This window comes from Musa acuminata, chromosome BXJ1-6, assembly GCF_036884655.1.
Source record: "Musa acuminata AAA Group cultivar baxijiao chromosome BXJ1-6, Cavendish_Baxijiao_AAA, whole genome shotgun sequence".
Lineage (NCBI taxonomy): Eukaryota > Viridiplantae > Streptophyta > Magnoliopsida > Zingiberales > Musaceae > Musa > Musa acuminata.
The window spans coordinates 19157763-19183055 of NC_088332.1; the positions used below are offsets into that span (position 1 = coordinate 19157763).

The 25293-nt window shown below is 39.6% G+C and overlaps 1 protein-coding gene across 7 annotated transcripts in view; it reads left to right on the forward strand.

Moving 5' to 3' along the window:
- The first annotated feature begins 45 nt into the window (after positions 1–45).
- Positions 46–25293, forward strand: part of LOC135676589 (uncharacterized) — a 33345-nt gene continuing 8097 nt past the window's right edge. Inside the window, exons 1-15 of one of the 7 annotated variants that reach the window (XM_065187933.1) lie at positions 49–245; positions 324–404; positions 2049–2132; positions 2722–2759; positions 2888–2999; positions 3101–3238; positions 4058–4162; positions 10554–10637; positions 10715–10830; positions 11031–11132; positions 11214–11327; positions 11457–11513; positions 11745–11811; positions 11912–11965; positions 12182–12256. In XM_065187933.1, the coding sequence (XP_065044005.1) occupies positions 2737–2759; positions 2888–2999; positions 3101–3238; positions 4058–4162; positions 10554–10637; positions 10715–10830; positions 11031–11132; positions 11214–11327; positions 11457–11513; positions 11745–11811; positions 11912–11965; positions 12182–12256 (1047 nt within the window). In that variant the 5' untranslated portion in view covers positions 49–245; positions 324–404; positions 2049–2132; positions 2722–2736. Of the gene's footprint in view, positions 405–2048; positions 2133–2721; positions 2760–2887; positions 3000–3100; positions 3239–4057; positions 4163–10553; positions 10638–10714; positions 10831–11030; positions 11133–11213; positions 11328–11456; positions 11514–11744; positions 11812–11911; positions 11966–12181; positions 12257–25293 lie in introns of all 7 variants that reach the window. The other 6 variants (XM_065187931.1, XM_065187934.1, XM_065187936.1 and 3 more) reach the window with 6 other exon arrangements.

Below are 25293 nucleotides of genomic sequence, written 5' to 3' on the forward strand. Positions count from 1 at the left end.
TGCCACTACCACGTCGTTGATTCGTCAGCGAGCGGTGGTGCTCGTTAATCAGTGGCGCGTTGAGATGTGATGACGGGAGAGATGGAGGGCTCAAAGGGCGAATTGCACGGATAATTGCATCCGTGCCGCTTGAAGAGGATCAACATCAAAAAGACGCACAGAGGAAAGCGAAGAAAGACACTCAATGCGCTGAATTGCTGCTCGCCGTCTACCAGTCATCATCCTCAAATCTTCGACATATGTTGGTAGGATGGAGGATCCTTCAACTCTGGTTTGCGGCATTTCGTTTCTTCCGCGACTTCCATGCTTCCTCCATTTCGCAGCCGGCAGTTCTCGTTCTTTCAGCGAGAGGATTCGCGCGATTCCGGTCCCATGTTGTCTTCATCAATTATTGGATGAACTTCGTAACTTCTTCTTCCTTCTTTGGATTTTATTTCTTTATTTGATGAAATTTGTTGCCTTCATGGTTATCCATGTTTGATGGCCGTAGGATTTTGGTTCGACATTTACTTGTGGTCGAACTGCCAAAATTTTCTTTTTGGTCTTTGTTATATGATTTGATAAAATTAGTTCTTTTTATTTATGTTAGTGTCTAGTTTACTTGCTTGTGTGGGAGCATAAAATCATTCGTAGAAGTCGTAATCTTCGTCTTTTTCTAGTTGCATTTGCTTATTGTATGACATTACTTGCTAGATTCCTCGTGAATCATGTATGGTTACATTACAACTTTACGAGCTTGTGGATTTTATTAAATGGTAGTATCGGAGAATTCAATTTTTAGGTTCAAAAAATTAAGATATATTTCTGTCGGATGCCAAATGTGTATCATTCGATTGAACTCTTGGGCTGGAACCTATCTGGATCATTATTGAATTGGGTGGTTATCTTTCAGACCTTGAAATTTTGACCATCGAAAATGTCTTTCATGATTGGATCCTGAAACTCAAGTAACTGAGAGAACGAAACAGATGTGATGTCTTTGAGGTGATATTGTTAACTGGTTATGTTATGAACAAATAAGTATCCTCTGTATACTCTGAGGATACAACATCTGAAATGTGTAGCCTATGGATATTATCTAGAGAAATATATTCTATAATTGTTTATTGTTTGGTTAATTTGTGTTGGAAGCAAGGTTTTGAATACCGTACTATACCAGTGTGCTGATCAGTTGTTGGTACAGTACGTATCAAGCTGTACCGAATTGTACTGAACGTACTGACATATGGTACACTAAGGTGTACTAATGTACCACCCATACTAGTCCTCTATCGGACCGGTACATACCACCTATACCGAGTGGTATGGTATGGTATTGTAAATCATAGTTGGAAGTAATATTTGGAGATGTCAATTAGCCAAAGGTATCAAATTATACACACTTTGCTTCATAACAAACTAATGAAAATCTTTAACTGTTGCATGCATATTTTAGTGTAGTCTTGACTAGCCTAATGTCGGGCTTTATGATTGGGTGTTCTGTAATTAGGACTTGACAACCTTTTGTCCTTAAACATTTCTTTCCACTCGAATGATTGGTTTACCCAATTTAAATAATCTATGAACTTGTTGACAGCCACTTTAATGGTTTAACGCTAAGTGTATATAGGGTACCATTCTCTTAATGCTCCCGTAGAAACTTATAGTCTTTGTCATTGCTACAACTTGTTTGAAAGTCATCCCTTGTCCTTTCTTCTCCTGAGAAAACTTGAGGGTGATTTTTTAGGCAACCTGAGGATGATTTTCTCAAGTGTCGAATACTGAATCTATTAGATGTTATATTTTGTTTGTCTATTTCTTCGAGCCAGCATAGCATAGTTCCCTGAAATTCCAAATTCACATACATTTAACAGGTATATAGTAGGTCTGACACCACAAAACACAGAGTTTTAGTATTTTCATGCTATGTTGAAGGTTATACTGTTTTACATATTCATCCCTTTAATATTGGCCTATTGCATGTTTGCATAACTGCAAATTATCCTGAAATCACTGCATGAAATCTCTTACTGTTGCATCTGTCTCATGCCAATATCCTGATGGTGCAGCTTATTAGGTTATGATAGTCCACTGAATCAAGGAATTTATTGGTCTACAGAGGTTGTTTTTCTTATTTCTTCTGTTTTGAGCAGGTACATATATACATACATACATATACATACATACATACATACATACATACATACATACATACATACATACATACATACATACATACATACATATATATATATATATACATAAACATATGTATATATATATATATATACATAAACATATGTATATATATATATATATATACATATACATATGTATGTATACATACATATACATATGTATATATATATATATATATATATATATATATGTATGTATACATACATATGTATATGCATATATATATATTTGTATATATATGTATATATATATATGTGTGTATATATATATATGTGTATATATATACACATATATACACATACATATATATATATATACACATACATATATATATATATATGTATATATATATATATGTATATACATATATATACATATATATACATATATATATATATATATATACATATATATATATATATATATATGTGTGTGTGTGTGTGTGTGTGTGTGTATAGATATATATATGTATAATGTTCTTCAGAAATTTTAATTTTAATTTCTTTTTCTGATTGGCTAAATCATTACAACTGTTTGTGTCAGTTAAGTAGCAGCAGCATGATGGGAAACAACTATCGCAGGTTCGTTTCTTCCTTACTGTTATCATCCACAATGTTAGATTTTTGGCTGCTAAGTTACACTTCTGTGTTTCTTTCCCTTTTCAATCCACTAAGTCTTATCATGAGAACTTTCTGATTTTATTGTTTAGTGGATCAATGCAAAAGTCAAGTGAAGGAATCAGGCTAACTGTAACTACTATCCTGGGAGTCATCTTTGGATTCTTTGTTGGTTGTTCATTTCCGAACTTTTCTAGCATCAGGGTCTGTTTCTCTTAGATATTGTGCTGTTTTAACTTATTTAGTTACATATATGTGTATATGCATGTTTCTAACATGAACATTAATAATTTTTGAATTAACAGCTTAGCCTCGTCCCCAGTTTTTCATCTACGGTTGAAATGGACTTCACTGGGGATACAAGATCGTATGATACAATTATTAATCCTCATATGACTAGAAAGTCATCTACTGAGAAACATCGATCAGGTGATCCTTTGAAGGTACGTAGCCTTTATCATTTTAAATTATGTTCTGACTTCTATACTAATGTCTGCTTTTGGACATTGCTTGTGAAATCTATGTCTATTTTTGCTTTTCAAGATAGAAAACTTATCTTGTCAATTCAAAGCTTGTTCAATTTTTTTTTTTTATTAGTTAATATTTGAAATATTTTGATTCATTATAAGGACATTCAAGAGAACATTTTATCTTTTCACTTATATTTTTCATGTAGCCTGGCATATGAAACCTATGATTCTCCTTTCTTTATGCTGCTCAACTTGTTTGGTCTTCTTTTTTCTTTTTAGCCGAGAATTGTTATTTTAAATAGGCGCTGCCTGGTCAAGCTTTGAGGCACTCAGGCCTTGCCTTGGCTCACCCGAGCGCCTAGGTGCCTATTTAAACTACTGGCTGAAATACCATCAGCATGTGTTGTCATGGCAAGCATAGACTATGCTGATGTTGTGCTATCACAACTGGCATGTTCCAGCACTTAACTGGTATTTTTCTAACAGATTCTTGGAACTGACTCAATGGCTCTCAGTCCCTTTCTCATCATCTACTTTTGGGTTCCACATATAATTATGTTTTGCCATTGATTGAACTCTATCCATTGCACATATTAATCATTAGAAAAGAAGGCTTACTTTTTAAGTTGGTTGTCATATCTTTTGGCTAAGCTCGACCCTGACACACACTGCAGAGTTACTGGATACAGTAAAAGTAATCTTTAAATTTTTGTTACCCTATTGACAATAATTCTTGCCGAAAGTTCATTCGAAATGCTTTTTCTTTAACTTGTTTCATGTTATTTTTTTCAGATATATGTGGAATCAAACCCTCATGGTGCAGAGTTCTTACCACCTGGCATTGTTGTGGCTGAGACGGACTTTTATCTGCGCAGGTTGTGGGGCAATCCTGAGGAGGTTTGTTAATCTGAAGTTATTTTGACTTCTTAATTACTTGTGTAAGGACTGGCTGCCTACATGTGAATTTAGTGAAACCATTAGAATATAATGTCCAGGAAACACACAATTTATGTGATTTAGTGGTACATTTTGCCTGATAGCACCCATCTGCTTTTTGCTATAAGATTTAATGTGATTTGTAGTCTATAAAAGTGTTCTTTGAGTTCTTTAAAACATTTTACAATGTTTTATCCTAATGTATAATTAGATACATGATGATTCTTTCTTAACTGTAGTGATATTCTAATGGAGTCTTCCTTTTTGTGCTGAAGTGGATACTTTGTAGTTAGCAATTCATTTTAACAGTTTCAAATAGATGACCAATGGAGTCTTCCTTATTGGGGTTTCATTGGCTGCTGCCCAGAAAAAGTTGAATCAGATGTCTATAAAAACCAATTCTAGTTTATTCATTGAAAATTTTCAACATATGCCAAATTCTTAGACTATCCGGGCAGTGGTTGATTAGAAGTAATATAGATATGGGCAGTGCTTTCCTTCTTTTTTGTGTTATAAAAACATATATGAAATATCGTCTTTCCTTAATTCTTCATTTCTGTTTGTTCTCTTTTTCTCCCAGTGATTAATTCTCTTCACTCCTTTTGTTGCTTAAATTAATCCGAATAAAGAGCTTGGATCCATGCATAAGTACCTTCTTTTTTCTATATCCATAGAGAAGAATCTTCTTTTCCTTCTTAGATCCATATCAAAGGATATTTTGTTCTTTTAGCATTCATCATCTTTAACAGTTATATCCAACAAATTGTTTGATAAAAGGATGAAAAATAGTTGTATAGAGAGGACCATGGTGTGAAGGAATTGAAGAGAAGCAGGACGAAAATACAATTAGAGGTAAAACGAAAAAGATTACATGACAAACTGGCCGAAAAAATATCAATTTTTACTATTAAATTTTTTATACATTATTGTCTTCTAAAAGGAGAAAATCAGGTTTATTTATACATCATTTTTTAATGATTGTTCACATCATATACAAAAAAAAAAAAAAAATTTACGGCTCTTATTGAGTTACCATTCACTTCATTATACCAATTATTGTTTACTTCAGCGATTTTAAAAGGCGCTCGAGTGCTCGCCTAGGCACTCGGGCGAGGCGAGGCGAGGCCCGAGTGCCTTGCTAATCTCCCAGGCGGCGCGCTTCAAATAGGTGCCGCCTGGGCGCTCACCCGAACCCAGGTGCTGGGCGCTTCGGGCGAGCGCCCGAGTTAACCAAGGCGACTGAACCAGGATTTTAGGCCTGGTTCGGTCTATGATGGTTAGTTGGTTCAATCGAACCAACTAAAACTGATATAAGTGACAACCGAACCCTAACCCTCGCCGCTATCGATCCCGATCCCGTTGCTCACCGCTGTCGCCGCTCGCGCCTCCCGTTGCTCGCCGCTTCTGCTTCCGCTCCCGCTCCTGCTCCCGCTGCCGCTGCTCGCCGCTGTCGCTGCTCGCAAACGCTGCCGCTGTCGTCGCTCGTGCCTCCCGCCGCTCCTGCTCCCGCTCCCACTCCCATTGCTCGCCGTTGTCGTCGCTCGCCGCTGCCGCTGTTGCCGCTGCCGCTTCCTCTTTTCTTAGTCAGCAAGCTCAGCACCCCTTTACACTTCCTTTTAACAGTATACTGTATACTGTTAATATTATTAAGTTTATTTGAAATAATTAATTTTCAATACTGTTAATAGATTAATAATATATTATTTTAATTTTAATACTGTTAATTTTTATTTATTTGAAACTTTTTGTTAATGTGACATTGTGATTTTGTATCTTAGATTTTCTTGATTTAATAGCATATTTTATTTAAAATTTTAAATAATTATATTTATTAATTATATTATATATTTTTATATTTTAGCGCCTCGCTTCGCTCGGGCAAGCACCTTGCGCCTCGAGCGTTTTTGGACCTTGACGCCTTTTGGCGCCTAGCGCTTTTTAAATCACTGGTTCACCTCACTATACCAAAAGATAAATTTTGGTTTTTCATCTCTAAGATTTTAGGTACAATGAACAGGGACATACCTATGGACCAACTAAAATAGGAACTTAATTTGTGGCAGCATTTAGTTCCAATATGATTCTGCCAATCTGTATCTTATTATCTAGGATCTGATTTTGATTTTGGTTGATTTTTTGGCATTATAGTCAAAATTAATTGAAATAAGCTAGAATCAATTCATTTCAATTAGGGTTGGACAATTTTGTCAATTTTTACTGATTTGACAAACACATAAGAAGAAAAAGAAGAGAAGGGTAGGAAAAGAATAGGGAAGCCAAAAACAATGGAAAGATGCAAAAGAAAACTATAATTATGATCGTGAAAAATGGAAAGATGATACTTCTATCACATATGGTATTCATTGCAACCACTACATTTAACATTTGCCACCACAGAGAGAAAACTATATTGAGAGAGGAAAAGAAGAAGGAAATAGAGATGCCACCATAGAGGAAGGAGATGTTATAGTATTATATCAATCCCAAAAATCCACGAGATTTTTTTAACAAATTTATTTATTTATTTTTGCATAGGGTAAGAGGTGAAGGTGGGAATCAAGCCTAGGACTCTGTGCTAAACTTTGAAGGTCTTTACCAACTATCCTAGCTGATACCTTTGCAAAAACGTATTATAATTTTTAACAAATTTATTTTGTCTCATCTAACACTTAAACTTCATGCTTATTAGAAGGTATTACAACTCAGGCAGGTTCATTGGTGTCTTTAAGTTGCATTTGGATACATTGTAAGATTTTCCATGACACATATACAATATTTTTGTATGATATGGTTAGTACTAAATTTGTTATAAAGATGATTTTGGATCTCTTATAATTTGTGTTTTCTCATAGATAGATATATTCTGGAAATTAAATAATCTTCTAGAATATGATATTATTTTTTTCCCAAAATTATTCTAAATTTGCAATTTTTGTGATTTTATGTATTATATGCATTTTTAAAATTATTTTCTCAGTTAATCCGAGTCCCACAAATCTGGATTGATCAATCGTTTTGATCATGTTCATATACTTGATTTTAATTATGTTATTAATCATTTTAATAATGAATAGGATTGAGAGATATATATTGATAAAGGCAAAATCATACTTTTACCCACACATGGACACCAATGTGAATGCAGTGTAACCCAAAACGACAAAATTCGTTATGCTAGATTGGCCACACCAGAAATCAGCCATGCCTGTGGCCTTTGTGCCAGATCGACCAGGTTAGTAGTCATGATACCAGATCAGCCACATCATTGGTCAATTTAGCCAGATTGATCGTGTCAGCAGTCGTTGCACCGGATTCTCCATATCGGCAATCGCTCTAACTGCAGGAGATTAGAGGGTCTCTCTGACCACTCCAACTTTGGAACTCACACTCACTTAGGTGTCAGATGGACCATGTCGAGAAATCCGATATCAGTCTTCTTGGGTAGGTACTTCAGGAGTTCCTCCTCAACACTTCAGCTCCACACCCGCAGTCTTCTTCCGGTTCAGTCCATGACACCTCATTCAGGATGATATGCTTCTGCATCAGCCCCAAACCTAGATGAGTTAGTTTCTAGCACTTCATGGAATGATTGATTTTGGAGGCAACAAAATTGAAGAAATGTGCCTCTTAAACTGATTGCTAAATATATATATTAGATTGTCCAGAGCTATCAAACACAGTCTTGACAATATCGTCATAGTTTGCAATATGGTCAATTCTTAAGGGATATGCCCAAACTGTATCTATATCAACCAAGGCCAATACAAATCTGAGTTTGCTTCAATTGCCAGAAATTTGTCAAAAACAGCTAGAACCAGACTGGAGTTGGTTTAATTTGGCTAATTCTAGCCAATTTGATAACTAGCCTCAAAACAAGAAAAAGAAAGGGAATGTGTGGAAGGAGTAGGGAAGAGAAGAGGAAAATCAAAATGGAGGTTCTTTTATTATATCTGTTCTTAGCTGCAAGCACGAGATATGCAGTCTGCTACTGTTTTGTAATGCCTGAAATCTACCATTATGAAAGATGGAGAACAAATAATTTCAAGGCAAGGAGAAGAAAGAGAGTAGCTCTTAAGAGTGTGTTATTATGGAGAATGGGGATATCATAAAATACACAATTAATCTCAAATTTTATGGGTGCTTTCTTCAAATAATGTTTTTTTTTTTCTTAGTAAAACTTTAGAGACATGGTAATTAGAGAAGTAATGAGGCTACAATAGCATCCATTAGTATCATTTAAGCTATAAGTATATTGAGTTTTCTATATACATGCATAACAGTTGTTTACTACAATAATTCCTTTGAATGATATGATTAATGTCTATTTTCTAAAAAATATATAATAGTTATAGAATCATTTGTCTCGTGAAAAATCTACTCTCAAAGAGGCAAGACAAGGAAGGGCAATCAGCTCAGACACACCAAGGGCATCCGGTTTTTAGGCACGGTAATGTTACAAAAAAGGATCAGATTGGGTCAATTTTGCCATGTGAGTTGATGTTCATTTCTGAAACAAACATCTATCACTGTCTTCGATTTACAACTAGAAGAATATTTTTGCTCTAACACTAGTTTGATGCTAGATGACAACAAGGATTGAAATATCGTATCGTACCGGAGTTTCGACCTTCTCTCGGTACGGTACTGTACTGTATACCGAGTGGTATACCATTCGGTATATATATATATATATATATATATATATATATATATATATATATATATATAAAGTAAAAAAGAAAATTTCAACGACGTCGCCAAAGCGACAGTGCCTCCCTTCTCCCACATGCAAGGCGACGTCGCCTCTCTTCTCCCTAGGTGAGGCAATGTTGCCTCTCTCTCTCTCTCTATGTATTTATATATATATATATGTATGTATATATATATATATATATATATATATATGTATGTATATATATATATATAATCTTTTATTTATATATCTATTTATATATAAATGTTTTTTAAAAATGTGCGATGTCACCTCTCTTCTCCCCAGGTGGGGCGACATCGTAGAAAAATGAGGCGATGTTGCTTTATATATATATATATATATATAATTTATAAATAAAAAAATACCGCTCGGTAGCGAGCGGTCCGCATACCGATTTACTATCGGACCGATACGTACAGCATGTACTGGGCGGTATCATTCGAAATTGTATACCTTGGATGACAACCCGACCTTTCAAAGAATTAGGGATCCAAAGCTTAGTTTGATCTGCCATTGGCAAAAGATGTGGTTAACAATCTAGTAAGGTTGTGATAAGTGTTTCATAGTGCAGTTGATCCCCACATGAGATGAGCCACATAAGGCATATATCTTCTTTAGTTAACTCTATGTTAATAATAAGAACTGCTTACATCAAATAAACAAAGAAACAAATAAATCAAATACAGACCTATTTGAGTATTGTTCATTTCACCATGGTTTGCAGTACCGGTCCGTACCGCCCGGTACGGGCGGTACGTACCGGTCCGATAGGCTTCCGGTACGCGGACCTACTGTTACCGGTCCGGTACTGTAGCACTGTAGCACTGCTACAGTGCTCGGCACGCCTGAATGTACCGAGCGGTATACCGTACCGTACCGGTACCGAGCCCAGGTCGAAACTCCGGTACGGTACGGTATTGCGAACCTTGCATTTCACTATAGCAGTTTAAGTTCATTAGCTGATGAGATAAACAGTAACAGTAATTTGAGTGTCACTTCACTGAAATTGGTTATTTTCTTCCTCACTCAGACTTTACTGTTTTGAATTTCTTTAATCTCCAATGCTTTAAATAGAATAAATCAAGATATTTCCGTAACCAATTTAAATATAAAAGAAAAAGATACTAATAGTGAAAAGAGGAAGTTGAATTGATCTTCAAAATTTTATATTCTGAAACTAACTATAATAGAGATATTTGCTGGTCTCTTTAAATTAGAAAAGAAACAAATATGAGCTAAAATCTTAGCAAAACTAGAAAAGACCATTGATTAAGTTACTTTAGCTTGATCTATATTTGGCTAAACTAAGACTAGAACTAACCTAAACAAGAGTTGAATTAAACCAAAATCATGGCTCCATGAAACTATCATCACTGGGCATGCCTCGTGGCTGTTATGCATTGTTCTTATGTCCTTTATGTGAAACTTAATAGAAACTGCAGATATCTAAAGTTTGCACTCCTAGATCTGAGATCATCATAGCATGAAGAACTGAATAAAAATAGCAATAAAACAATTGTATCTCACAGGTTTAGCACCTTTTAAACACCATAGCTGTCGATTATTTTCTGTTTCTCTGCATTTTAATTTTCAAATTACATGTTTACTGAACTTATTTCCTTTTGTATATGCTGGTAGGATTTAACAACACAGCCAAAATATCTTGTGACATTTACAGTTGGATTTGAGCAACGGAAAAATGTTGACATGGCAGTTAAAAAGGTTGGTTTAATGTGGTACCCCTCTTAGACATGCAACTTTTTTCCCGTTTGGTGTTTTATATCATATTATTCTTACAGTTTTCTGAAGATTTCACCATCTTGCTCTTCCATTATGATGGTCGGGCTAGTGAATGGGAAGAACTAGAGTGGTCCAAGCGTGCGATTCATGTCAGCATAAGGAAGCAAACAAAATGGTTAGAATAATTGGAGGTTCTTTTAACAAAGTATCAAAAGTTTCTTCTGTGGCATGATCTTGCATTCTTGTTACCTGCCAATTCTTCCAAAGGAATTCATGACGTCCTCTAATATTCATTCCTATTACTTATCTTGTTACTAATTTAATTGATGTCATGTTATGATTTCAATAATGGCATTCATTTCTCATAATAATCAGGTGGTATGCAAAACGTTTTCTGCATCCAGATGTTGTAGCAGCTTATGATTACATATTTATCTGGGATGATGATATTGGAGTTGAACATTTTGATGCAGAGAAGTAGAATTTTTTTTCCCCTTAAATGCTAATTTATCTGACAGAACACTTACGTGGCTGCTTACTCTAATTTTCTTATGTCAGATATCTGCACTTAGTGAAAAAATATGGCTTGGAGATTTCACAACCAGGTGTAGATCCTAATAAAGGATTGACATGGGAGATGACTAAAAGGAGAGGTGACAGTGAAGTTCACAAGTATGATTGTGATGATCAGTATAATTTTTTTTAATATAATTTTCTACATTTCTTTCTGTTGTAAGTATATATGCACCTTTCATACAAGTGAAGTTTCTGCTTATATTAATGATTCTCTCATTTTCTCAGAGAAACGATAGAGAAACCTGGTTGGTGTACTGACCCACATTTGCCACCATGTGCTGCGTATGGTTTCTATCCCATTATCTGATGTTTAATCACTTATCAACTATTTGTATGATTCCTTTTTGTGCATTGATTATGCATGCATGCAGTTTTTTGTTTCTGAGGTGCCTATTGAGTGTAAGATCTTTCGTCACTTGGAGTGTTTACTATTCATTGTACTCCTGAGAAATAGAAAAAGAAAAACTGGAAGGATACTGACTTGCTTTATCCATGACATTGATGTTCTCTTAGCTTTGTGGAAATCGAAGCTCCTGTCTTTTCAAGGAATGCATGGCGTTGTGTTTGGCATATGATTCAGGTAACTAAATATATTTTCTGAACCTTCATTTATGTAAAAATTTATTATTTTTGTCACTTCTGTATTCATCATGAACAAAAAGAGTATTCTGTTGTCTTAGAATGATTTGGTCCATGGATGGGGACTGGACTTTGCATTTGGAAGATGTGTTGAGGTCAGTTAAGTTTTGAGTCTTTTGACAACTGGTGCTTATCCAAGAAATTTTTGTGTCCAGTCAATTTACTAATTGTAAATGCCATCTAACCGAACTATGATGATTACTGATTGGAAGAGCGATTTATATTCTATTTTAAGAGTTTCACAATTTTTCTGTTGCTGATCTCATCATGCTGGTTCTTTTCTTTTTTATGTGTGTGTGTTTTCTATGCAGCCTGCTCATGAAAAGATTGGTGTTGTTGATGCACAATGGATTGTCAATCGAGTTATTCCTTCTATTGGTGACCAGGTTTGTATTTCTGTACCTTTTACCTTAAATAGTTATGCTTTTTAGTGAAATGAGAGGCAGCTGAGGGAAATACTAATAATATGCAATGCAGGTATCTAGCTTTTGACCTTGAATGCCATAGACAAACTGGGGTATACTAAAATAATGATGGTTACACTGAACACCAAGTTTCACCCATTTTTGTAAATTGAAGAACCATATTTCTAATGTAATAACAAAATTTATCTATAACAAGTTCCTAGGTTACATGGTCATTTTAAATTACTCCTATTCATATTGGATACATGTCAAATGCAATAATTCTAGGATACCTCTTCGATGTGTCATATTCTTCCTTAAAATAACATGTGTTTGAAAAATTATAAAAAAAAATTAGATGCTTCAAGGACACTTGGGGATACTTTATGGATATGTTTCAAAATAAATTCACCATTCTTTATATTTTGTGATATTTTTCTTTATGTGTTTAGTTTACTTTCTTTTAATGCAATCTATACAAATATTAAAATTAGTGAAGTTTAAATCTTCCAAAATATTATCCTTCATTAATCTTTTAATTCTTTCCTTCGAGATATGCCTCAAATGTTTATGTCACAATATAGAAGATTTCTTATCATTAAAATTATATTTCAATCTAACAATTGATTGCAAGGGCATCAATATCATTGCAAACTCAGGATTTAAATTAATTATGTATAAATTATTACATAGAATTAAAAAATCAACCTTTATTGAATTATATAAATGCTGAGTTTATCATCATAAAAAAAAAGATAATATCTTAACTTATCAATTCTAGATAGAGAAACTAAATTTTTAGAAATAGAAGAAATAAGGTATGTGTCTTAAGATCCATCAGATGATGACCTATCTCTAGGCTAGCCGATAAGTTCCCACTGTTATCACTTTCCCTTTGAGATGGTTCCCTATAATGATAAATCTTTCATGTTCTTTTGGTTTTCGGGTTGTAAAAAATCTTTATATATTATTGCTAATATGAGTTGAAGTACTATAATTAATCCATAAAGTATTAGAAGGAACATTTTTAATGTTTGATTCGAAATATACAAAGGTCAAGTTTGTCTTTCTTTTCGAACTTAGCCTTGCGTTTAATACAGTTTTTTTTCATTTGTCCTTTCTTACCACAAAGAAACTACTTTACTGTGAAGACTTTATTTTCATTAGTTTACTTAGCTTTTTCAAACCTGACAAATTTATTTGGTTGATGATGCTTCAACTTTTTTTTCTTGTTATCAACTTCTTGAGTAGTAGTTAAAACATTATGAGATTTTTTCTGCCTTAACCTTAATTTTTCCTGAACACACATACGTTAGCTTATTCAAGTCTCAAGTCTCATTTTTTATTATTTGTACCAAGGTCTTCAATTTCAAATAATACCGTCCGTGCCGGGCAGTATTTTTTTTTACTTATATATATATATATATATATAGAGAGAGAGAGAGAGAGAGAGAGAGAGAGAGAGAGGTGCCTCATTTTTCTGCGATGTCGCTCCGCCTGGGGAGAAGAGAGGTGATGTTGCCTCGCGTGGGGAGAAGAGAGGCGACGTCGTCGAAAAAGTTTTTTTTTTTACTTTATATATATATACCGAGCTGTCACGGACAAACTTCTAAACAAGATGTTTGATGTAATGCTTAAGTATGTCCGTGTCTTTTGGCATGTTCATGCCTTGTACAGCATGTAGAGGGGCGGCCGAAGGCTTGATAGTCCCATTTTAGTTGGGTTGGTGGCCTCTTTAGGCTTGTAAATAAAGGTTATGTCATGTTTACACGTGCGAGAGATTTTCGGTCTGTAATGGACCATTTTACCCTTTGTTGTGCCACTGTTCAGAGCTTGTAAAGTCTGTTTATAATTTGCATTGTCTATGAAGTGTTTTTCGGAGATGTTTGCTTGTGGTTCCCGATTGAGGCGTTCTCTCTAGCCCGTTCTCTCTTTTGTTAGTCCTAAGGGACAATGGGAGGCTTCGGGGAGGCAGACCTTTGCGGACGGACACGCAGGGGTGCCGAACGACTTAGGCAAAACCAGCTAAGTCCGTGACAGATGGTATCAGAGCGGGACAAGCACTCATAGAAACACTTAGCATGCAAACGTGGGGGACCTAGCGGGGCTGCGTTGAGGGCAGTCAGCACACGTACGACCGTTTGGGGGAAAACGGGCATGGAGATGTAGGGAAAAGGAGTCGCTCAGAGGAGCGGGCATCCGAGATTGGCATTCAGAGGAATGGCCAACCCTTCGCGCAAGAGGCACCACGAGAACAGGCAAGCTTGGAAGAATGTGGAGCACACAAAGGTTGGGATGGCTGAGTTTGAGCTACGGCTCAACGTTGACAACGATACTTGATGGTGCTCAAGGCAAGCGAGGCGCTTGGTAAAGGATGAGACCATGCAAGGTGGAATGAGTTGTTCAGCGATCGAAAGAGTTGTGCAAAGCTCACAGAGGTGAGGGGAATTGCTAACTCAAAGAATTCGATACTTATGCATGGGCTTGTATGCGGACGATGGAATGTTCGTAGCCATCCCAAGGCGACCGAAACTCGACGCCATGGAGCATTGAAACTTTCTCTTCGGCATGTGAAGGATACGTCCGTAAGAGGCCGAAATGTGCAATGAGTTCAGCATGTTGCTAGGCCTTGAGGGGTGCAGCGGGGACTGTATTGACGGGGAGTCGCAATCTAGCAAGTGCGTTTGCAGGAGGCAGAATAATGCACAGTTTGTTCAGCAGATCGGAGTAGTCCAAGGGGATGGTGGTCTCCGAAACGAAGAGAGATGTTGCTCCAATGGGACAGTTATCCAGGAGGGATAAGTCTCGGCTCTCCAGAGGGAGAATCATGTGAGACGGACCTCAGATGTTGAGGAGGAGTACCTCAACAAACAACAACTCCACGAAGCTCGATGGACTGAGCAAGCGGCAAGGAGTCGTCGCATGATCTCGCTTGAGAGAATGCATTGGTGAATGCATTGCGAGATCAAGTGGGGGAGCGACCCAAAGCAACTTAAATGAAGGCACACTTGGAGTCGATATGGAGATTGGACTCAAGGGAGGGCTGACCCGTGGAATGGTGGGCGCGAGGGCCACCATCGACTCAATGCAAAAACGAGGAGCGGAGCAACTTGGGTGTAACTTGGCGAAGTACCCGAGCCGCATGAAGGAAGCAGTGCGCATCGAAGATTGTGCTGGTAGGGGTAGAGGCCCAGGATCCAAACAATGGTGCACAAATTACAGTGAAGTCGGTGGACTTCGGGAGCTACTAGGCGACGGACTGTCCTAGAGCGGTGCTTCATCTAGGTGTGACCCAAGAGTGGGTGGATGAAGGTCGATTGTCAAAGGAGCGAACAAAATCGAGGGTGGAGGAGACCCTGCGATGTATTGGCAGAGGCCACACATGGAGGGTTCACAATTCGAGTTTTTCCACAAGGATCAGAATGCAATGGAGATGTCACCAGGAGGCGACATGGTGCAGCGGATCGTGGTGGAACAGTTCGTGGCAATGCGATACACACGACTTAGTCCCGGGAGGGACTAGATCATATGGAGGTATGATCGGGAGCTACTGGGAGCTCCACTTCGGTGAACAACACGACGGCAAGAAGGGCTATGGATTCAAGGAGTGAAGGCCATGGTACCGCAGAGGCGGGTCTTCCGGGAGTGCATCGAATTTTGCATCGGATGAAAGCCTTGGTCATTAGCATATGGGGGTTATGTTCCACCAAGGAAAAAGTTCGAATGCAAGTACCAGTGAGTCCCATGGGAGGGACTTGATCATGCAGAGGTATGATCGAAGCAGCTAGAGAGTTGGACTGCTCTAGAGCTCATATTTGCTTAAGGGAGCCCGGTAAGTCAGAGGACAAGGTCGAGTAAGTGAACGTTGCTACCAAGGAAGCTAAGGAGAACAGAATCGATGCAAACCCTATAATGCGATGGCAGAGGCCATGCATGGGTGTTGCAGTCTGTCTTTCCATCGACCAAACAGACTGCTTGGAGAACACAGAGGTGTTGAAGCAGGGGGTCGAAAGGGGCGAGGAAGCAACAACAAGTCCAGAGGGACTTAGCTACCCAAAATCAAGCATCAGTCAGAATGTAAGTGGACTCAGAGGAGTGCCACGGAGACATATCTACTGATCGTGAAGAAAAGGGATGCAGATGCGAGGCGACGGATAGTAGGGCCATGGGCATGGCAGCGCCATGGTACCGCAGAAGTGAAACTTCCGTGAAAGTTATTGATCCCTTGCTCTCATGGAGGGAGAGCGCTTGGTCGTGAAAGGGGCCGAGGAGGTGGAGCATGCAGAGGCAATCTCCAAGTACCGAGACAAGGCTGAAGAGCAGAGGCCGAGGAACTTCGTAAGACCGGTGTCAATGAGCTTCTCATCAAGAAAGCCGAAAGTGAAGAACTTCGGGTCATGCAAGAGTGCATAACCAAGGAACGAAGCAGGCAGTACGCGGTGCTGTACCTTTACTACTCAGTGGAGTAGGCGGCAGGGTTGATGGAGAAGACAGTACAATCCCAGAGGCGACCAAACCTATGAGAGAATTACTCCAAGTTGGGGTGAAAACTTCCTGCATTCCAGAAGTTCGATGGCATTGAGAAGGTGAATCACAGTAACTAACTCAACGCAAGGAGTGCAAACACTTCAAGTGCTTCAGAAGTATGAGTAAAGAGCAGGCGAAGGCTAGTAACCAGCTCGATGCATGGAGTACAACCTCGAGGAGGCGGGCGAAGTCAAGTAACCTTTGCCTTCTTAACTTTTAAGAGAATAGGCGAAACCGAGTACCCCAATTCTCTTATCTATCCAGCAGAGGAGCTCTGCACAAGTTCAAAGACCCTTCGAAGATAATGGAAGACAATAGTTGTCAAATCCTCACCAATGGTGATCAGTGCTACTGAGAGTAGATTGTCCGCTTCATTTCCCAACGAAATGCCAATCGAAAGCGGAAGTGATGCGAACCTACTTGGATGTGACAACTAAGTGAAAGAAGAGTCAATGAGCAAATTTTATGGAGGAAGGACCCAAAACTTCAGAAGTTTGCGAGACGATGCTCGTTAAAGCTCCAACAAGCATCCACCCAGTTCAAGCAGCATGTGAAATTTGAGAGACTGGCGCAGTAAGGATGGTCTTTTCCTTCATCTGGGGGATCCGCAGGAATCAACAATGATAAACACAACTCAACCAACCCCACACCAGAGTCAGAGTCATTGGTGAGTTGCAGCAGCATGGCGGATCAAAGGTTCGACTACTCAAAAACAGCAGCGGAGACCAGTTGGGAGCCAAGAGGCGCATTGTAGCTGGAGCAGAAGATTGAAGACTCAGCAAAGGTGAGGAGTTGCAGTGTCGACAAAGGCTTCAACGAGGACGTCGAAGGAATAAGTGGGGGAGAATGTCACGGACAAACTTCTAAACAAGATGTTTGATGTAATGCTTAAGTATGTCCGTGTCGTTTGGCATGTTCATGCCTTGTACAGCATGTAGAGGGGCGGCTGAAGGCTTGATAGTCCCATTTTTGTTGGGTTGGTGGCCTCTTTAGGCTTGTAAATAAAGGTTGTGTCATGTGGACACGTCCGAGAGATTTTCGGTCTGTAATGGACCATTTTACCCTTTGTTGTGCCACTGTTCAGAGCTTGTAAAGTCTGTTTGTAATTTGCATTGTCTATGAAGTGTTTTTCGGAGATGTTTGCTTGTGGATCCCGATTGAGGCGTTCTCTCTAGCCTGTTCTCTCTTTTGTTAGTCCTAAGGGACAATGGGAGGCTTCGGGGAGGCTGACCTTTGCGGACGGACACGCAGGGGTGCCGCACGACTTAGGCAAAACCAACTAAGTCCGTGACAGACCGGTATACTGAAATATACCACTCGGTATATAGTATCACCGTATCGAGCAAATCTCGAAACTCCGGTGTGGTACGATATTTCAATCCTTGATTTGTACTATAGTGAATCTTGAATGGGCTAAACTAAGGAGGAATAAGATTAAGAATGAACTACACGAGGAAAGATACATCCACATTTATGCCTAATGCTTTAAGTTTCGTAACCTTGTTAGCCATATTGAGGATGTGATTCTGAATCCCTTGAGTATCATTGTATTGAGCCATGGTCAATTCTTTCATTAATGTGCCAGCCAATGACTTATAAATGGATTTAAATCTATCTTCAATAGCCCTTAAATATTCCCGTGTGCTAGTTGCAAGTGGTAATAAAGTCTTAATATTATTTTCAATTGTCATTCTTATAAGCATCAGACTGAGCCTATTAGATCTTTCCCACACATTCATTTTATTAATTTATTTCATAATGCTTTCATCAATCAGTCTGCAGGCCTTTCAACAAGTAGTACTAGGTTAAGATTTAATACACCTAGTGTGAACTACACATGCTTTAACCATTATGAATAATTTAAACCAAAAAGTACAAGAATACTAGAAGTATGAAAATGTATAGAAGAAAGTACCACTGTAATATATAAATTAATATTAATGCTTTGAGTTTCCAAAATATGATGAACTGTTAATATCATTTATATTTAATCTTTGGGTGAAATATTGACATATCTAGTATTCTATCAAAATTATTGATTGAGGACTAAAACCATCCTTGTCGAATAGTGTTATTATCTTTGGGTATATAATCCTAAACTACAAGGATAATCAAAATAATATTATCATACCCATCACATAATTATTCGAAGTAGTTTCTCCTTTGAGATTATTTAAACCTCCTAATTATGTGTATTATTATAAATATTATTTTCTTTATTTATGATTAATTCTTTAATGTATTTTATAAGTTATTGGTCTAGGCCACTTTAACGGTTACAAGACTAATACAGTAATATAAAATATAATTTAAAATATCTTATAAATAACCAAATATTTATTGTAATTTATATCCCTTAAGCTTACCATCCTAGGTTGCTTTGACAAGTATTAGTTAGATAAAATTTAAGGATATAAATTACAAATAATATTCATCAAATATTTTTTAATCCAATTTATGCAGAAATAATTCATAAATAATATTATAATAATTATAATAATTATTCAACATTAATCAATATAAAGAAAAACTCATATGATGATTACAATTATAAATCATGCCTTTATGTGAAAAATAAATATTATTTTATAATTTTAAACATATGTATGTGAATAACTATATAAATATCTAAGAACAATAATTAAAATTTAATTATCAGAAGCAAAATTTTACAAATGTGTTATATGAGAAAAATATAAAAAAATCTATTATATATATATATATATATTATAAATGATATAAATGGGCCAATCAATCTTTTTTAATTGGGCATCCTAAAATTGAGCCAAAAATTGGGTTGCCTAGATTAGACCTAATAACCAACCCAATTAAACATGCCAAAATTGTGTATAGTCAAAAATTCAATTTAGAAACATATTGATAAAAAATTGGGTTTCAGTCAAAATTTGATTAAAATAGGTTAAATTGGTCAATTTCATAATTGAGGACATATGTAAAAAATATTTGACTTTCGAAGGGCAAAATTATTATTTTGTTAGGGCATATATTAAAAATATCTCATTTTTGAAAGGTAGAACTGTCGGGATACCAATTAGAATTACTTATTTTTAGAAGGGCAAAATATTATTTTAATAGGTGAAAAATCCTGCCTCCACCTACGTGCCGTTGGCCTGGACACCCACTGCGATCAATCCTCTTTACCGATGACCAACATTATTCGACGATGCAACATAGTCGTCGCTCACCAACCGCTGTTCATAACCGATCCCTCTCCGCGTTCCATTCCCATACATGCAACTATCATCGTCACGTGAGTCCTTATCGGTCGCACTTCCTTATAGCGACATCTCTTCGTAGGACTATTGCCAACCATTGCCGTGTATCATTCAACTGCTACACAGGTGTTGGATAACCTACATCGGTAGCATCGGTGTTCGCACCTGACTAGTAACCCCTATGGCTGTTGCATAGTCGCTATGAATCACGGCCTCTAGCTTTGTTGTCGATGCTGGTCGTGGCCAACAAATGTCGTCCTAGCTTTTGCCTTTCCCTGCTGTCACGGACAAACTTCTAAACAAGATGTTTGATGTAATGCTTATGTATGTCCGTGTCTTTCGGCATGTTCATGCCTTGTACAGCATGGAGAGGGGCGGCCGAAGGCTTAATAGTCCCATTTTAGTTGGGTTGGTGGCCTCTTTAGGCTTGTAAATAAAGGTTGTGTCATGTGGACACGTGCGAGAGATTTTCGATCTGTAATGGACTATTTTACCTTTTGTTGTGCAGCTGTTCAGAGCTTGTAAAGTCTGTTTGTAATTTGTATTGTCTATGAAGTGTTTTTCAGAGATTTTTGCTTGTGGATCCCGATTGAGGCTCTAACCCGTTCTCTCTTTTGTTGGTCCTAAGGGACAATGAGAGGCTTCAGGGAGGCTGACCTTTACGGACGGACACGCAAGGGTGCCGCATGACTTAGGCAAAACCAGCTAAGTCCGTGACAGATGGTATCAGAGCGGGACAAGCACTCATTGAAACACTTAGCATGCAAACGTGGGGGACCTAGCGGGGCTGCGTTGAGGGCAGTCAGCACATGCGCGACCGTTTTGGGGGAAAATGGGCATGAAGATGTAGGGAAAAGGAGTCGCTCGGAGGAGCGGGCATCTGACATTGGCATTCAGAGGAATGGCCAACCCTTCGCGCAAGAGGCACCACGAGAACATGTAAGCTTGGAAGAATGCGGAGCGCACAAAGGTTGGGATGGCTGAGTTTGAGCTACGACTCAACGTTGACAACCATACTTAATGGTGCTCAAGGCAAGCGAGGCGCTTGGTAAAAGATGAGACCATGCAAGGTGGAATGAGTTGCTCAGCGATCGAAAGAGTTGTGCAAAGCTCACAAAGGTGAGGGGAATTGCTAACTCGAAGAATTCGGTACTCATGCATGGGCTTGTATGCGGACGATGGAATGTTCGTGGCCATCCTAAGGCGATCGAAATTCAACGCCATGGAGCATTGAAACTTTCTCTTTGGCATGTGAAGGATACGTCCGTAGGAGGCTGAAGGGTGCAGCGAGTTCAGCATGTTGCTAGGCCTTGGGTGGTGCAGCGGGGGCTGTATTGACATGGAGTCGCAATCTAGCAAGTGCGTTTACAGGAGGCAGAACAATGCACAGTTTGTTCAGCAGATCGGAGTAGTCCAAGGGGATGGTGGTCTTCGAAACGAAGAGAGATGTTGCTCCAACGGGACAGTTATCCAGGAGGGATAAGTCTCAGCTCTCGAGAGGGAGAATCATGTGAGACGGACCTCAGATGTTGAGGAGGAGTACCTCGACAAACAACAACTCCACGAAGCTCAATGGACTGAGCAAGCGGCGAGGAGTTGTCGCATGATCTCCCTCGAGAGAATGCATTGGTGGATGCATTGCGAGATCAAGTGGGGGAGCGACCTAAAGCAACTCAAAGGATGGCACACTTGGAGTCGATATGGAGATCGGACTCAAGGGAGGGCTGACCCGTGGAATGGTGGCCGCGAGGGCCACCATCGACTCAATGCAAAAGCGAGAAGCGGAGCAACTTGGGTGTAACTTGGCGAAGTACCCAAGCCGCATGAAGGGAGCCAGCATAGAAGTTGGAACATGGAGCAGAGGCACAGTGCTTTCCTTAGACAGAGGTCAAGGACATGAACTCTTGTAGAGGCAAGAGTAGGATCATGTTGTTCCATGAGTCCTTCATTCTGATAGAGCGGACTCATCTTGCATAGTGCCAAAGACGAAGGGAGCTTCTGGGCACATGCACCTTATCTCGGAAAAACATTTGATGGAGGAACTAAGGCGACCAAATTTGCGGAGGCGAAGTTGGGTTCGGAAGGCCTTAGCACGGGGCAAGAGGACGCAGAGGCGAGTACTCTTGAAGAATATGCCACAGTGTTGCAAATCAAGTTGCTAGGCAGGAAGCGGTGCGTAACGGAGATTGTGCTGGTAGAGGCAGAGGCCTAGGATCCAGACAATGGTGCACAAATTACAGTGAAGTCGGTGGACTTCGGGAGCTACTAGGCGACGGACTGTCCTAGAACGGTGCTTCATCTAGGTGTGACCCAAGAGTGGGTGGATGAAGGTCGATTGCCAAAGGAGCGAACAAAATCGAAGGTGGAAGAGTCCCTGCAATGTATTGGCAGAGGCCACACATGGAGGGTTCACAATTCGAGTTCATCCCACAAGGATCATAATGCAATAGAGATGTCACCAGGAGGCGACATAGTGCAGCGGATCGTGGTGGAACAGTTCGTGGCAATGCGATACACACGATCTAGTCCCGTGAGGGACTAGATCATATGGAGGTATAATCGGGAGCTACTGGAAGCTCCACTTCGGTGAACAACACGATGGCAAGAAGGGCTATGGATTCAAGGAGTGAAGGCCACGGTACCGCAGAGGTGGGTCTTCCGTGCGTGCATCGAATTTTGCATCGGATGAAAACCTTGGTCATCAGCATATAGGGGCTATGTTCCACCAAGGGAAAAGTTCGAATGTAAGTACCAGTGAGTCCCATGGGATGGACTTGATCATGCAGAGGTATGATCGAAGCAACTGGAGAGTTGGACTGCTCTAGAGCTCATATTCGCTTAAGGGAGCCCGGCAAGTCAGAAGACAAGGTCGAGTAAGCGAACGTTGCTACCAAGGAAGCTAAGGAGAACAGAATCGGTGCAAACCCTACAATGTGATGGCGAAGGCCATGCATGGGAGTTGCAGTCTGTCTTTCCATCGACCAGAGGGAGCTGCTTGGAGAACACAGAGGTGTTGAAGCAGGGGGTCGAAAGGGGCGAGGAAGCGACGACGAGTCCAGAGGGACTTAGCTACCCAAAATCAAGCATCAGTTAGAATGGAGGTGGACTCAGAGGAGTGCCACGGAGACATATCTACTGATCGTGAAGAAAAGGGATGCAGATGCGAGGCGACGGATAGTAGGGCCATGGGCATGGCAGCGCCATGGTACCGCAGAGGCGGGACTTCCGTGAAAGTCATTGATCCCTTGCTCTCATGGAGGGAGAGCGCTTGGTCGTGAAAGGGGCCGAGGAGGTGGAGCATGCAGAGGCAATCTCCAAGTACCGAGACAAGGCTGAAGGGCAGAGGCCGAGGAACTTCGTAAGACCGGTGTCAACAAGTTTCTCATCAAGATAGTCGAAAGTGAAGGACTTCGGGTCATACAAGAGTGCACGACCAAGGAACGAAGCAGGCAGTACGCGGTGCTGTACCTTTGCTACTCAATGGAGTAGGCGGCAGGATTGATGGAGAAGACGGTACAATCCCAGAGGCGACCAAACCGATGAGAGAATTACTCCAAGTTGGGATGAAAACTTCCTGCATTCCAGAAGTTCGATGGCATTGAGAAGGTGAATCACAGTAACTAACTCAACGCAAGGAGTGCAAACACTTCAAGTGCTTCAGAAGTGTGAGCAAAGAGCAGGCGAAGACTAGTAACCAGCTCGATGCATGAAGTACAACCTCGAGGAGGCGGGCGAAGTCATGTAACCTTTGCCTTCTCAACTCTTAAGAGAATGGGCGAAACCAAGTACCCCAATTCTCTTATCTATCCAGCAGAGGAGCTCTGCATAAGTTCAAAGACCCTTCGAAGATAATGAAAGACAACAGTTGTCAAAGTAGATTGTCCGCCTCATTTCCCAACGAAATGCCAATCGAAAGCGGAAGTGATGCGAACCTATTTGGATGTGACAACTAAGTGAAAGAAGAGTCAATGAGCAAATTTTGTGGAGGAAGGACCCAAAACTTCAGAAGTTTGCGAGACGATGCTCGTTAAAGCTCCAACAAGCATCCACTCAGTTCAAGCAGCATGAGGAATTTGAGAGACTAGCACAGTAAGGATGGTCTTTTCCTTCATCTGGGGGATCCGCAGGAATCAACAATGAACAACACAACTCAGCCAACCCCACACCAGAGTCAGAGTCATTGGTGAGTTGAAGCAGCAAGGCGGATCAAAGGTTCAACTACTCAAAAATAGCAGTGGAGAGCGGCTGGGAGCCAAGAGGCACATTGTAGCTGGAGCAGAAGATTGAAGACTCAGCAAAGGCGAGGAGTTACAGTGTCGACAAAGGCTTCAACGAGGACATCGAAGGAATAAATGGGGGAGAATGTCACGGACAAACTTCTAAACAGGATGTTTGATGTAATGCTTATGTATGTCCGTGTCTTTCGGCATGTTCATGCCTTGTACAGCATGGAGAGGGGCGGCCGAAGGCTTAATAGTCCCATTTTAGTTGGGTTGGTGGCCTCTTTAGGCTTGTAAATAAAGGTTGTGTCATGTGGACAAGTGCGAGAGATTTTCGGTCTGTAATGGACCATTTTACCTTTTGTTGTGCAACTGTTCAGAGCTTGTAAAGTCAGTTTGTAATTTGCATTGTCTATGAAGTGTTTTTCAGAGATGTTTGCTTGTGGATCCCGATTGAGGCGTTCTCTCTAACCCGTTCTCTCTTTTGTTGGTCCTAAGGGACAATGGGAGGCTTCGGGGAGGCTGACCTTTGCGGACGGACACGCAAGGGTGCCGCACGACTTAGGCAAATCTAGCTAAGTCCGTGACACTGCGGTGCATTTGCTGTGCAGCAATGATGCTACCCAAAGTAATTGTTGCCCATGGTGGCAATTGCCACACGTAGCGGCACCGTCGCAGCACTTCCGTTGTCGGGGTTGCTACACACAACAATCGCTGACTGTAGTAACCACCCATTCAGTCTATGGTCGGTGACCAATAGAGGGCCATCGTGCTCAGTAGTGCTATCATCGACAACAAGCTATTGATGGCAACCCGTCAATCAAACATGAGTAGCATGCCATCCCCGGCTCTACCTACGTAAGGCAAGGAACCTTTTATCACCCGTAAATAGGCGACAAGGCAAACGAAAAAAAAGTATATCGATAATGTAGACGAATCGTTCAAGCATCGTACAACTAAAATCGAATAACACCTTTTTGCAAGCGAATGATGCTAATAAACAGATCTAAATACAAAACATATCTGATATACTTTG